At 36.9% G+C, this 15635-nt stretch overlaps 2 protein-coding genes across 3 annotated transcripts in view; one reads left to right on the top strand and one right to left on the bottom strand.

Moving 5' to 3' along the window:
• Positions 1-3143: 3143 nt before the first annotated feature.
• Positions 3144-7437, bottom strand: mrpl22 (mitochondrial ribosomal protein L22). Its single transcript, XM_082141183.1, has 7 exons — positions 7371-7437; positions 7231-7273; positions 6925-7060; positions 6737-6802; positions 5689-5766; positions 5464-5533; positions 3144-3434 (listed from the first exon to the last, which is right to left on the bottom strand). Exons 1-7 carry the CDS (start codon positions 7396-7398, stop codon positions 3226-3228), a joined length of 630 nt encoding a protein of 209 aa, XP_081997309.1. The 5' UTR covers positions 7399-7437; the 3' UTR covers positions 3144-3225.
• Positions 7438-8142: 705 nt separating this feature from the next.
• Positions 8143-15635, top strand: part of gemin5 (gem (nuclear organelle) associated protein 5) — a 30530-nt gene continuing 23037 nt past the window's right edge. For both annotated transcript variants that reach the window (XM_082141204.1, XM_082141203.1), the window contains exons 1-8: positions 8143-8373; positions 8454-8608; positions 11133-11314; positions 11406-11557; positions 13176-13277; positions 13375-13507; positions 13593-13755; positions 15351-15563. In XM_082141204.1, coding sequence (XP_081997330.1) covers positions 8232-8373; positions 8454-8608; positions 11133-11314; positions 11406-11557; positions 13176-13277; positions 13375-13507; positions 13593-13755; positions 15351-15563 — 1242 coding nt within the window. In that variant the 5' untranslated portion in view covers positions 8143-8231. The remainder of the gene's footprint in view (positions 8374-8453; positions 8609-11132; positions 11315-11405; positions 11558-13175; positions 13278-13374; positions 13508-13592; positions 13756-15350; positions 15564-15635) is intronic.

Raw genomic sequence — 15635 nt, 5'->3', positions numbered from 1 at the left:
TTGACCTCTTCATGATGACTCGCTTGCTGTATTATTCATTTGTAAGTCGCTTTGGACAAAGGCGTCTGCTAAATGACTAACTGTAAATGTATAACAAACTGTGAACTTTAAAGACGAAGCAGAGAAGGATCCAATTGGATCCATGATGCCTTACACAAGGCAACAATAAACAACCAACAAGGAAACTATAAACAAAAGAATATACTTAAGTGTGAAATGAATGTAGTTTTCAAACACTTACATGCTACTTACAATTAAATGAAAAAGTATAAAAGTTTAAACTTATATTAAATGCAATTGAATTTAAGATTGCTTTTTTGACCTACATTAATGGGACTTAACTACATCTTCATATGTAATTCCATAATTACTATTTTTCAAAGACTTTTCAAACTAGTCTTTGAAAAATACAGGACTTGCTACTGCCAAATGCCAGTACATACACGACACGCTGCTGTGAGCAAGTAATTGTGCTGCTGCTGTACAATATAGCATACATGAATTACCCATAGCAGATCTTTACAGGTGGAGCTCGGGAAGGTGGAGGGTTTCTGAAAGAGTGCTGCAAATGCTGACCAGTATTTGAAGGTTGAGCAGCGAGCTCATTGGCTACTGATAAAGCAGGAACCAATCCGCTGTGTGCTCTATAGAGAACGATGCGATTGCAAGCAGATTAAGTGAAGGTTCTATCAGTCTGCGCGAAGTTCACGACTTCTCCAGGAACTTTGTATTTCTATTGAAACTTGCATGTCATGTATTCAAATATATTTGTAATTGCAATTTAGTACAAGTAAAATATATTAACTTTAAATGTAGTATCAAATAACACTGCCGTTAAAATTATAATCAAGTACTTTAGCAACACATCAGAAGCCTGACAAAAGATGATTAAAACATGATGTAAATTGTACTTTAAAGTAAAACTTTTAATTTGACATTATTGCAAAGTGCACTTTTCAAAGTCAAGTCAAGTCAAGTCAAGTTTATTTGTATAGCGCTTTTCACAATACAGATTGTAAAGCAGCTTCACAGTATTAAATTAAAATAATACAACAAAGTTTGTTTCAAGAGGAATTTATTGATTGATAAAATTAGATTAAATATCCCCAAAATATCCCCAACTGAGCAAGCCAAAGGCAACAGTGGCAAGGAACCGAAAAACTCCATCAAGTGACCTAATGGTGTCCTAAAACTCCATCAGGTGACCTAATGGAGAAAAAAAACCTTGGGAGAACCCAGGCTCAGTCGGGGGCCAGTTCTCCTCTGGCATTTATGAGCTAGAGGCCGGATTGTAGTTTGATCTGTGGGATTATATGCCTGGCTGAAGAGATGCGACTTTAATCTAGTTTTAAACTGGGAGAGCGAGTCTGAGCAACGAACAGTATCAGGAAGACTATTCCAGAGTTTTGGAGCCAAATGTGAAAATGCTCTCCCTCCTTTGGTGGTTCTGGATATCCTAGGTATGACCAAAAGCCTTGAATTTAGTGATCTTAAAGAGCGCGATGGATTATAGGGTGATAGAAGATCCGTTAAATAGACTGGAGCTAAGCCGTTTGTGTGAATATTACCTGCAAGTATAGTTCTTTAACATTTACATTTAAGCATTTAGCAGACGCTTTCGTCCAAAGCGACTAACATTGCAAGGTAAACATTTTATCAGTTCAACTTCTTTCTTTCCATGGGAAGCAAACCCATGACTTGGCATCGCTAGTAGTGTCATGGTTTACTGTTTGAGATAAACAGGAAGATACTGTATTTTAACTGTATATTTTAAATACTTTTATGATTTTAAGTGTACACTATGTGCATATTCAATCTAAGGCACGTTTCTTTTTCACAAGGGATACTTTTCAAACAGTTCATATTTTGTTAGTTAATCTGGTGGGATGTCAAACATTAAGGCCTTGCTGGTTTTGGAAGGGTGGAACACTCTTTTACGATCAGATTCAAGGTTTACAAGGTCTCGGCTGATAGATGAGGGAAATGCACAAAGCAACACTATTCCCTCAAATTATAAGCCATTAAGGAGCTACTTCAATTTCACCCTCCTAATTTAATGAGGGGGACTAATGACACTGCATAATAGGATAGAGGGCCGTGCCTGTTTCAGATAGAACAACCAGAGCTGGAAGGGTTTCAGGTAATTTGGCATTGAATATTTTTGGGTGAGTTAAATCCATTTTCTACAAATAAAAAATTCATTGCATTCCTCCCTGCGCACATGAAACAGTTTTATATATTCAAATAATTTATAGGCCTACCTGATATACAGCAGAATCCAAGCATCAGTGATTCATTTCTAGTTTTACATTCTTTTCTGATTTAGTACAAAAGTTTCTTTACAAACCGAGTTTAATTGAAAAATCTGAATTACAAAATGTTTTAGTATTTGGTTTATTGCACTTAAGCTGCTCTTGAAGCTTGTGTAAAATATGATAATCATGTTCACCACCAGCATGATTTGAGAATGTTCCAGAAAACATCTGCCAAGACTTGCCTAATAATAAATATAATAAAGATAGAATTAGTCCATATGAGGGTTTGCATTGTATATGTGTTCAAATCTAACTACTTCATAGCTGTTGTGTATGGTCTACATTGTGACATTGATTTTTATTTGACAAAATTGAAACACCATTCATTTGAATGGGAATCTCCAAGTGCAGGTGTGTGTGTTTCTGGGGATGTTATGTAGTCTCATGCCTTCATTTGTGTGTGTGTGTGCTCTGGACTGTGCCAGGTTTTGTTTTATTAAAAAATTAAAATAAAAAAAAACCTTGCCCCACTTCCCATTAATTTCCATGACGGGTCAAATTGACCCACGGGGACAGTTTTTTTTCTTCAACCACAAAAACACCTGTAATTTTTTTTGTGCATGTTCCCCAATTTCAGGTGGATGAAAATTAAGCAAGGTCTTGTACCATCTAATTGAGCAGAGCACTCATTTTTTGAGAAAGAAAAAATCTATTTAAACCCATTTTGGGTCAAAACCAGACATTTTTTTCCTTGAGAAAATCTGCCATGTTCTGTACCTGATTTATCTGCAAATTAATCGATATTGAATCGAATCACAAGCTTGTGAATCACAACATATACATACTGTATATATTCATACACATTGAACCACAAGCTTAAACAAAAGCTGTGCTCGGCATGATTTCTTTATTCTTCAATTATTATTTACATGAACACAATAACAAAACAAAAATCAATGTTAATTTTACACTACAGTGAGTGAATAATTGTTCGGTTCCTCAGTTGCTCCACATACTCCTTGGCCTGGTCGAATCCGGTCTTCTGCTCGACGTTGGGCGGCACCCCCTCAACAAGCTTTACGAAGTAGTGGCAGTGCACTTTATCCATGATGCCGAACATGCCACGTCCATGAAAACGAATGCGCTTCAGGTATTTTCCTTTGCCAGAGAACGACTCGGCTGTAGAAGTCAGACCGAAGAAAATATAATTCAACTGTTAGAATGACTGGTTTACTTTGAAATCCAAAAGCCATGTTTACAAATATATTACTCAAAATATATTACAAAAGTCAGATGCATACATAACGGATAAAACATAGGAATTAAACTAAAATAATAATTCATGCAAAATATGGATTTATTTTGTCTTTATCCAACAAAATATTGGTAACACTTTACAATAAGGGTTTATTTTATTACATTAGTTAATGAACATGAACTAATAATGAAGATTACTTCTACAGCATTTACGTAACTTAGTTAACGTAAATCTCAACATTTACTAAAACATATTGAAGGTCCAAAGCTGTATCTTTTATCATTAGTTAATGCACTGAGAACTGACATGAACATTAACAACGATTAATAAATGCTTATATTTTGCACTTAGTTCATGTTAGTTAATGCATTATCTAATGTTATACTACAGGGCCGTTGAATGCTTGAATCTGATTGGTTGACGAACGTTCTAAGGTGTGCATTATTTTCAGGGAAACGCACGGCTAAAGTAGTTCCAGGCAGGTCTTGACCGCATTACAGTTCCATATCACTTCGCGTAGTCAACTGTAATAACGGAAAATAGGATACAATTCATAACAAGAAAAAGCATTTCGCCCCATGCGCTTGATCTGCAATTTTCAATGTCTAGCTTCACAATCAATAGAAACATGCAGTTTAATTTGAATAAATAAACTATAAAGTCCTATCTATAATCAATAGAAAATTAAACTGAATATAGGCTAAATAAATGGATAGTCCTGCAGCACGGATTTTTATTGCAGATAATTTACCAAATAAATAATTATTGATAGGCCTACTTGTTAAAAGGGCTTTGGGTTTCATTTATTTGGCTAGTCTACTGTCATCTGTCAATAATAAAAATAAAATAAAAGAATTAATGAATTAATTAAAACGAATTGAATTAATTAATAAATAATAATATTGACGCACATGCTTTTCTGTCTCATTATTGCAACATCTCTCTCTAATAACTGCATTAATAACTGCATAAAGCCGGGAACACACTTTAAGGCCGGTTATGAATGTAATTTGATACTTATGACTGATCATGCCCAAACGCGTGTTCAGCGCGTTCAGTCTGTGTTCAAAGTCGGTGTTTAAAATCTGCTGCAGTCGATGAAACCAGTCAGAGAATGTGTCAGCTAGTCGTGTGACCCCAGCATTAGTCTGCTATCAGCGGCTCAAACCTCCGTTACTAACTCTGAAATGACGTTTTGGAATTAGCAACGGAGGCATGGGATTAGATGCGTAAGAAATTAGTCCTACATACAAGAGCATTTTAATGACAAAAACTTTACAAACGTCTTGAAATACATAATCTGAACAATGTTTCGAGGTGTGGTAACTGTAGTATAAGCGGAATAATTGACTTCAGGCCGTTGAATTATTAGAAAAATAATGCACACCCGAGGTGTAACGGCCACTCCGCTTCGCGTCGTGACCGCATTACCACCTCGGGTGTGCATTATTTTTCTAATAATTCAACGGCCTGTCGTCAATTATTCCTTACTTAACAGAGACCTTATTGTAAAGTGTAACCAAAACATTTTGCAAGAAAAAACACCCATTATTTTTTCTCAAATTTGTTTTTTCAACAAAATGATTTTCACCAATTGTTTTTTGTCTTTTGGTTGAGTCACATATTTTTTCTCAAAACGTTGAGTTTCATTAGAGCATAAAACTGGTTAGCTTTCTTTTCTTTTCTTTTTTTGCCAGCGTGTCAAGACGTTCACTTGTGAATAATTTTTTGGTTTAATGAAAAGTTTAAAATCTATGGATTGTATCGCTGATGAATGACAGATGCTTATGAAAGCAGGGTAATGTTTACTGAATATTTAAGATAAACTTGTACATTTAAAAGTGTACAAAAAATTAAAAAAGGTTGCACAAAAGAGACAAAAATAACTCCATCGTAAAAAAAAAAGTGCTAATAGCTTTGATGTTAATGTTTGGCATGTTTGTGACTTACCAATATATAGATTTGATTTGTATTCCACATTGTGATTCCTGACCGCCATCTCCTGAGCTTCCAAAAGAACCTTTAACACAAACATTTAAAACCTTATAGCTTCTAAAACAGATTTCGAAGTGTGACATTGTATGATCACATTGTTTTCGCAGCAAAAACATATTTTAATCAATATTATTTGAGCAGTTCAATAGATATTTTCAAGTCATATCTCTGTATTTTTACCTCTTTGATTATTTTAGCTCCCTTCTTGTCGTTGAACTCGAGCTGAGTTAATGCCTGGTCAATGGTCATACCTCTGAGCTGTAAAACACATTCATCACTAAAATAATGCAACAAATTCTATATCATCATCATTACTCCATATGCCATATTATGTAATTATCAACATTAGGAGTATAACGGTTCTCGGTTAATAAAATAAATTAATTAATAAAAATAAAACACTTGCATCGCGGTTCATCTCAAATCTGACGACGCATCTATAATTTGGTTTGTCGAAAATAACGACAGACAGAGTTCAACTTTGTTCAATGCGTGTGCCGTATGCTTGAACACGACCAGGCATTTACGCCGTCATCACCCGGGTGTTGATAGCGCAGGTGAGACCTGAACAGCACATGTTGTCATCTGGGTGTAAACTAAACTCATTTAATTTAAGCCTTGCCAATTTAAACATTTAAGCGCAAGACGACACGAAAGAGAACTCGCTCATACTTGTACAGACAAGGCGCAAATATTGAGTTCTCTTTCAAGTCTTGCGCTTGAGCGGACAAATTCACCAAAAAATTGTCAACATGCCCGTCTTGGCAAGTATCCTAGCAAATGAAGTAGGTTATGTAGCTTCAGTGAACGTAAACAGTCGAGAAAGACAAAGCATGTGTACAGTATCAAAGTATTGGATCAGTGCATTATGTCTTAAAGTCACGGCAGCCTAAATATTCCTGTAAATTATACAACAAAAGGCAAGGAAATCACTTACTGCTCTTGACTGATTAGCTTTTGTATCTTTATGATTCAACTTTATTTAATGTATACAGTGAAGATTAAATACTGTTATTTTACATTTGATAACTTTATTCAATTTCTGCACCAGAAAACTACTGTTAGATGCTTGAAAAACCTGAAAAGCAGTTCTTATTTTATTTGTATCTTTGCTCTATTGTATTTATTTGTGCTGTTGCTTGTAGTTTGATTATTCGTTTTTATTTTATTTTATTTTATTTGACAGTAGTCCTATTTTCCGTGAACATAGCACATAGCGATCACTCACCAATTTAGCCAAGTACCACATCTTGTCTTTGCTGTATTTAATCTGACGTCTGCAGTGATGGATCTCCTATTACACACACACACACACACACACACACACACACACACACACACACACACACACACAGCATCATTTAATGAACTTCATTCATTCACATATTGTAAAAGTGAATTAAATGTATTACTAACAGCTGGTCTGCGTGGTTCATCTTTCTTTTGTGGTGGATATACAGTCAGATTTCTCCTTTCCCAGTGTTTGCTGTTTAACTCTGGGCTTGTGTGAAGACATGACACTTGTGATAATGTAGAGGAAGATCCAAGCAACCTGATGAAAAGAGCAAGACAGACCAAAACACATTAGAGAATACATTAGAGGCTGTGTTTCAAAACCTAGCGATCTATTTTGATGGCCAGAAATACTATTTATCTAGATAGCTATTTGAGACACATTCTGTGTCCTTTCCTTTGCACAGCAACTGCATGGGATTTTCTTACCTAGAGCGAATATGTCCACAAGCACGACCAATGGAGGCTAAACCTGTCGATAATGTTCATATAATTCCCAGTTAAACCAAAAGCAACTGAAATGCCAATATAAATATAAATACAACGTAAGTATATTTGATTTGACTTACCAGACCATGTCACTGCGGAGGCCGCCATATTGATTGTTAGAGATGTCCGATTCGTGAGGGAATCGTCCTTTTGATTCGGATCTTTTAGATGAGTCGGTTGAATACAGTCAGTGAAAAAATAATATTTTAAGTGAATTTTTGTATTTTTTGAGTTATCAAGCTTATTCAAATAAGCACTGAGTAATATTAATTAACCACATGTACCTACTTACTATAGAGGGTTTGGTTTAGGGTTAGTAACTTACTTGTAATCATGCATAAAGTGTTACCTTTTTAATAAGGTAGGTTATTAATGACGTTGTATTTTATGAGCCAACTGAACAACAAATGAACAGTCTCATATTAAATTACAACATACTCCATACCATACTAGCTTTACTGGGACGTTTTAGAGTAGGTAACTAGGATGTCACGGACTGACTCGTGTAAAAGAATCACTAAAATGGTGTTTCGAACCGGTTCTTTGAAACGAACTATCCGAAAGAACCGATTCTCGGAAATTATAGGTTACGCGTTACGACGCTTTGCTTTACGGCAAGTGTCACTGCAAATGATTTTAAAGTTATACTTTTTATTATTAATGGAAGGATTGTTTCCTACTAAAATATTCAGGTGACAAATAAGGCCCACTAAAATATTTTCCGGCCAACATGTTTATTGAATGTTGGTCTTAAAAAAAGATTTGACTGTGTCTGTGGTCCCTTCTCGCGTTCCGTATAATTTTTTACAACACACGCTGTCGTTATTCGGCAGCTGGTGTGTTTTCGGCAGCATGAGTACATGTGAGAAGTGAATTCACTGTCTGTCACCATCCTTAGATTTGTTTTCTGATCTTGATGCAGCGGTCACTTGCTCTTTATAATGCACCAAAGACATCTGCCAGCCTCTCCAAACTGGTACTGTTCCCGCTGCAGTGACATAAATGGAAAGGGAGTGCTGGGTTTTGGAGCAAAGAATAACATCTATCTGCTAAATGTGACCGCAGCTTCTCCAGCAGTCACAGGTAAGAGCCGGTGCTTTCATTCAGTGCTTTGCGTTTGCAAAATCACATCGATCTGATCAGATCAGTCGTTCTTTCTGCAGGTGAACTCAGTGGACACACGGAACGAGTTTCTGGTTTTGCATTTTGCTCCTATGATGGACAAGAACACATTTGTGCCAGCACTTCAGACGATAAGACAGTCAAAATCTGGGATTCTGAGCAGAAAATTCTGCTGAAAGAGCATAATGTCCATCAAGTGAGTGAATATTTTTATTTTATGGAGTTGTGACTGACTCACAAGTTGTTCTAGATTGTTCTAGATTGCAGATCTCTGTCTGCACTTTTTCACTATTACCAGATATACCAAAAGTATAATGATTTTGAATTGCCTTGCCTACATTTACACTGTCGCCACATCTAAATAACTCAATAAAAACATGTTATTTTTTTTATCAGTATATATCTAATGTGTAAATATAAATTTAAATAATTATTATACATATATAAATATAGAGTAACTATAATGTAATATTTATTTTTATTTTTCATTAAACACTTTTTCATTACAAGTTTGAAATTTAATTTTTTTTTAAATATATATTTAGATTAAAAATGTTCAGTAATATCAAGAAATTTACATTTATAATGTAACTCCATGACAACCACAATATCAAAATTACTTTTGCTGAAATATTTTCTACCCATTTTAAGACTATCTCAAGTATTTTTAACAACCGTATGTCAGTCAGCTAGAAAATTTCACACTGGTGACATTTAAATAAGCAGAGCTTTCAGGCTTTATTTTTGTTAAAATTTTTGATTTTTAATTTGCAGCAACACTATAGTATTTCTATAATGTACTGCATGAAAACCATAAAATCATAACTACTATTGCTACATATTTAAATAGGCAAAATATGTGTTACATTTCTGTGACCTATAAATCCATATATATATATAACAACTATATATATTTTTAATATTTTTATATTATTATAAATAATATATATATTTTAAATAAACACTACAATATTCCATAAAAATAAGAATTGTAATTTTTTTGGGGCTCAGAAAAACGTGCTGTTTTAGTGTGTATCAGTCAGGACAATCTCATCTGATAATATCAAAACAAAAACTCTCAGTAGCGTGTTCATTTTGACTCGGAGTCGGACAATAATGCCCACAGCGCCAGAGAATATATACTGAATGGAGATTAAACAGGTATTTTAGCTTAATTATGGTTATAACTTATTTGTCATCTGCTTTTATCCACTATTAATACAAGCCTGCTGTAGCAGACCTCGTCCGAATGATGACCAAAATATACTGATGAGTTCAATGAAGTTTATTGTACATCACACAAAAGATGAAGCGTTAGTTTTACTCCAGAGAATCACTGTAAGAACAGCTAAATAAACACAGTATAAGATGTGAGCATTAAAGTCTTATCCATAAACTCTCTCTCTCTCTCCCTTTCATTATCATGGAACATACACAGCGAAGTACACAAAACACTCGTTACAACTAACAGCAAAAAAATATATACACACCTTTTCAGTCTGTGCTTAATAAACTGGTACACTGTAAATCCGTAAAACTATTCGATGAGCTGTCATAAAGTGCGCGCTCTCACTTTCATTTCTGCCGTGGTCAGTAACGTTAGTCCTGTCGCTCCTCCGGAGACTGTAAGCTGGATCACGAACAGTTGGTACTGATCCATCCTCGAGTAAGAACGAGAGTAAATGAAGACTGATATGTTCATTCTGACATCCAACAACAAAACACCTCAATCGCTTAGGAGACATTCTTGTCTACAGCTGCTCAAGCGTCGAACAATGGCGGACTGTGTCCAGCTCACTCAGGGCGGGTCTATGCTCAAACTGAAGTGTCACTCAACAGTCGTGGGAGGGGCCTGCGCAATTCTACGTCACATTGCGCTGAATCTGAGAACAGCTCATTCTGAGACAGTGCTTATGATTTATTGAGATTGTAAAAAAAACACTGGGTGGATTTTTATCATTCTAGGGTGGTTGTGTACACACACTGCCAACACACATTTATGTTCAAACACCATGTAAAAGTGAATTTTGCATAATAGGTGCCCTTTAAGTCTTGCCAATTGAAATACTCAAGCGCAAACAGACGCGAAAGGGAACTAATTTAGTTACTCTCTGTGTGGGAAATTTTCTGTGTGCAAACATCTTCGCGCTTATAAATCCACGTCTCAGACAGCGCACGGATACTGAATTGAACTCTCTTTCACGTCTTCTTGTGCTTGAAAATGCCCATATTGGCAATTGTCCTCGTGAACATAGTTATGTTTTAAGTGAACATAAACAGTTCAGAAAGAAAACGCATGTGTATTGCATTCATGCATTAGCTCTTAAAGTGACAGCAGCCTATATTTATAGGATACCTGTTAATCAAACAACAAAAGACAGACAAATCACCCACTGCCCTTGACTGAATAACTACTGTAACTTTAATAAGGATTAATCTATGTTTAATTTATTCAGTGAAGACTGTGTTATTTTACATTTGATTACTTTATTACATTTCTGTAACTGCAAAAATGGTGAATTTGAACTGGTATCTAACATTTTGGTGTCATAACTACCCGTTTTTGCAAAAACAGTTTCATGGCTGGTAAAAAGTAGTTATGCCGGACATTTTCTTAAGTCACCGGCCATTGGCAGGTGTGGCAAAAAGTTAGTCTTAGGCCCTGCATGTACATGATCAACAAATGTAAAATGATGGTGACTGTGTTTGTGTTTGAACAGAGCACCATCACTGCGGTCCACTGGTCTCCAGTGCAGAAACTTCTGCTGGTCACAGGAGATGAGAAGGGCATCGTGGTGTGCTATTGGCTCAGCAGTAATGACACCCAGAGCTTCTTCCCTGAACCTCGAACAATCTTCTGCGTGTCCTGCTCTCCACATGAAGAAAACTACATCGCAGTGGGGTAGAGCCTTGTTATATTATTATTTAATTGTGATCCTAGAGAGACCCTGACTCTTTAGTGATGCTTGCTAATTGTATGCTTCCTCCTAAAGGTATAAGGATGGAATGATAGTAGTAATAGACATCAGTAAGAAAGGGGAGGTGATTCATCGACTGAGGGGGCATGATGATGAGATTCATGCGTTGGCATGGTGCCCTCGTCCCAGAGAAGAGCCTCTATACGGACGGTCAGAAGAAAACGCAGGTAAGCAACTTCAAGATCCGTCTTTCCTCAGTAAGTTATTACTATTAAAGGTAGGGTAGGTTATTTTCGAGCGGCTAGCAATAGCAACCAAATGCAATGATTGGACGAACATTTTTTGGTCCTGAGACTTCCACAGAATATATATGTAAATTGAATACATAAAAACATCACGTGATGTTAAAAAATTTAATTTTAACGTCTTTTTATATCAATGAATAAAGGGTTTCTCAAATGGAGGGAACTGCAGGGGGTTTGTGATTTGATGAAAAGCTGGTTAATTCAATCGAATGTAACATTAAAATAAACAAATGGGGCTGCGCAATTAATCAAAATAAAACATAAGTGGTGATAAAATCGCAATGACAAAAACAGACAACAAAATTACTAAAACATCAAAACAGAAAATATAAAAATAAAAATGTATTAAAAACTTAAATAGTATCTCAATGAAGCTAAAATATCACTACTCTGTTCACAGTAAATGCTGCGTCTCATAAATTACATTTCTACTTTGCGCTGCGAGTTTAATGTGTATTTGGGAACAAAATGTGCACTAGGTTCACATAATTTCCAAAATTTTTGTGGACATACTGGGTGTGTTCACACTTGGCAGGTTTGGTTAAATTAAAATGAGCTCTGCCATCCGAACCCTGGTGCTCACCAAACAGTTCATATTTTATTCGAACCGCACTTGAGTTCCTTTAGAAGCGGACCGAGACCTATCTTTTGAGCGGTCTCAGTCCGTTTCCAAATGAACTCTGGTGCGGTTCGAATGAAATCTGAACACAACACTGACAAAAACTTGTAAACAAACCAAAAATGGGACATGTCACAAGATGCCACCCTAAAAAGGACAGAATGCTCAAGCATACTTGTTTTTTATCGTCACAGTTGCGATATTGCCCATCACAGAAACGCCGCCTTCTTGCAGCAGATCTTCAAGTGTGTGTGTGTGTGTGTGTGTGTGTGTGACGGAGGGATTCCTGTCACTGTTTTGACTCCTTTACACATTTTATAAGCTCTTCACAAGTTCTCAGATGGTCAAAATACCATCATATGGAGCTACGCACAAACAACGAGCGCATTACTCCATTGTTTTGGATGTTTGGTAAGTTCCGTCGCGAAATATGCGTAATAAAATCCGACCAATCAGGTTGTGAACATATACCTATGCCTTTAGGTTTGGTATCTTTAGGTTCGCTGTTAAAATGCAAATGTGAACGCTAAACAGAACAGGGCTAAATGTTTTTTGTTTTGGTCCGGACCAAACGAACAAAGCAAATCGAACTACAAGTGCGAACACACACAGTTTACATGATTTCCTCAATATTCCCAGTATAAGCTTGAGAATTTGACATGTTCAAACCGTTTATATGTTTGAAAATGAAGAATTTAAGACATACATACAGTATTACCTGTAAAGAGTGAACCCAAATATGAACCATGTGACCTGACATTGGAGAACCATGAACATGCGAATGTGTCGTTAAATTATTGAAAGATTAACTTAAAATACTGTATTACTTAAATTAAATATTTGATGTCTAAGGAGTTCGGCTGACAAAAATAGATTGGACAAAAAAACAAACAAGTGACATGTCCTTGACTCTTTCCGTAGATGGAAGCAATTTGGCGACAGAAGGAGCAGAAGTGGGGTGTTACCTGGCGTCGGGTAGTCGAGATCAGACTGTGCGGATATGGAGCACAGCCAGAGGCAAAGGTGACAAAGAAAGATTCATAACCCAAAGATTGCACAGACTGGTTTATTGTAGCTTTCAGGTGCAGTGTCATTGAGGTCACCGTGTGTCTCTTTTCAGGTGTAATGACGCTGAAACTTCCCTTCCTGAAGAGACGAGGAGTGGGAGTTGATCCAGCATTGAAGGAAAGACTTTGGCTGACAGTCCACTGGCCTAAAGGGAGACCTTCACAGATTGTGTCCAGCTGTTTTGGGTATGTTGTGTTTGGTTATTGTGTGTTGGAGGATGTTTTGCAGTAAACGAACATGAGTCGACTCACTGCGGATGTTGTCGTGCAGCGGCGAGATCGTAATGTGGGATCTCGTGAAGTCAGGCAAGCAGAAGTGGAGTCTGTTGGGCAGTTCCCCAGATGGAGAGAATCACAGCCGTATCGTCTTCAACATGAGCTCATTTCGCTCAGGGGACAGAGAACTTCTGCTCAGCACCTCAATGGACCGAGAGGTGAGATCCTCCTCCATTAGCATGTGCTTGTAAACCATTTTCAGCAAACTCGGCTAACACAATACCGAATAAATAACCTTTATTTCTCCCTACAAAAATAAAATTTTCTAAAACTGAGGTACGATATTACCATGGAATTTAAATGTGATAATCTTTCAATATCATGGTATATGAGTATCATCAGTGTATTGTGATACCACCACAATTCTTTTTGTAAGTAACATTCTCCAAAAATGTGTGAGAAGTAAATATATAATGCATAATTATTTGGGTTGCACTTTATTTTACAGTACATTCACATATGTGTACTTGCAGTGTACTTACCTAAGAAAGAACTGGTTAATATAATGTAATTACAGGGGTTATCATTCAGAGGTTAGTGAGAAGTTTAGGTTTAGGGTTATGTTCAGGGTTAGTATCTAGTTATTACCCATTTATTTTAATTACTATAATAAGTACATAGTATGTCCATGGGGAACAGGACTATAAAATAAAGTGCTACCATTATTTGTCTATTTGTTAAAAAAATTGCTATTACAATAATGTGGAGTAAGTTGTGGGTGAATCTAGGGTATTTTCACCCCAAATTCAGAAATAAATACTAAACTAGAATGTACATTTCCTGAAGAAAATGTGAAGTGGTGCTTGCAGTGGCAAAATTAGGCATGGTTGCTAGGGTGTTTCTAGTGGGTTGCTAAGGTGTTCTGGGTGGTTGCTAGGTGGTTACTAGGGTGTTCTGGATGGTTGCTATGGTGTTGCTAGGGTGTTCTGGGTGGTTGCTATGCTGTTGCTAGGTGGTTGCTTGGGTATTTTGGATGGTTATTAACGTGTTGCTAGGTGGTTGCTATGGTGTTGCTAGGCGGTTGCTAGGGTGTTCTGGGCGGGTGCTAGGCGGTTGCTAGGGTGTTCTGGAGGGTTGCTATGGTGTTGCTAGATGGTTGCTAGGGTATGTTGGGTGGTTGCTATGGTGTTGCTAGGCGGGTGTTCTGGGTAGTTGCTAGGTGGTTGCTATGGTATTTTGGATGGTTGCTAGGCGGTTGCTAGGTGTTCTGGGTGTTTGCTAGGCGGTTGCTAGGGTATTTTGGGTGGTTGGTAGGGTGTTCTGGGTGGTAAAAAATATTCAATTATATATTGCATGAAGAAAACGTATTCGTTGTACAATTGAGATACATTTAGCTTAAAATAAAGTAAAGAAACAAAAAAGTTTATATACATATTTCAGTCATGAAACACTTCAGAGCAACTGATTGGTTCCCCTAAAGCCAGCTGCATGGCCAATCAGTCTAACGCAAAATATTTATTTCCAACACGAGCTGGCTCAACTCCATGAGAATTTTCCTAGCCCCCCTACTTCCCCAGCACCACCTGCCTACTTCTGCCAAGGGGTTCTCCTTACTTTCCATGCAGCAGCTTGTATCCTATTCCCTATATTTATGTGCATGTTTTGGCAATAGCCTTCACTCTTCACTAGTCTGCCAAGACAAAGCCTGTGTACATTCCAATCTTATTAATGCCAAAAATGTTGTTTAATTCTATTCTGAGATTTGTGATGATTTATATTTATATATTTATTCTGTATGGATGTCTTATTTCAGATTAAGTGTTGGGACCTGGCGTCTCTGGAGTGCTGTTGGACTCTGCCCACTCTGGGTGGGTTTGTGTACTGCCTCAGCTTCTCTCCGGTGGGCACCGGCTGTCTGGCTCTAGGGGTCGGAGACAGCATGATTCGGGTCTGGAACACCATGTCTATTCAGAACCAATATGACATCAAGACATTCTGGCAAGGGATCAAATCTAAAGTCACAGCTGTGAGTCAGATGGGTTTAATTCACAGTTATATTTCCCACAGTGCCATTCAGTTAGTTTAAAATCAAGCCCAC

Source organism: Leuciscus leuciscus (genome assembly GCF_965113295.1).
Source record: "Leuciscus leuciscus genome assembly, chromosome: 16".
In the NCBI taxonomy this organism is placed as follows: Eukaryota; Metazoa; Chordata; class Actinopteri; order Cypriniformes; family Leuciscidae; genus Leuciscus; species Leuciscus leuciscus.
The sequence above is the reverse complement of the archived record's forward strand: the minus strand, read 5'-3'. Positions and strand labels throughout refer to the sequence as shown.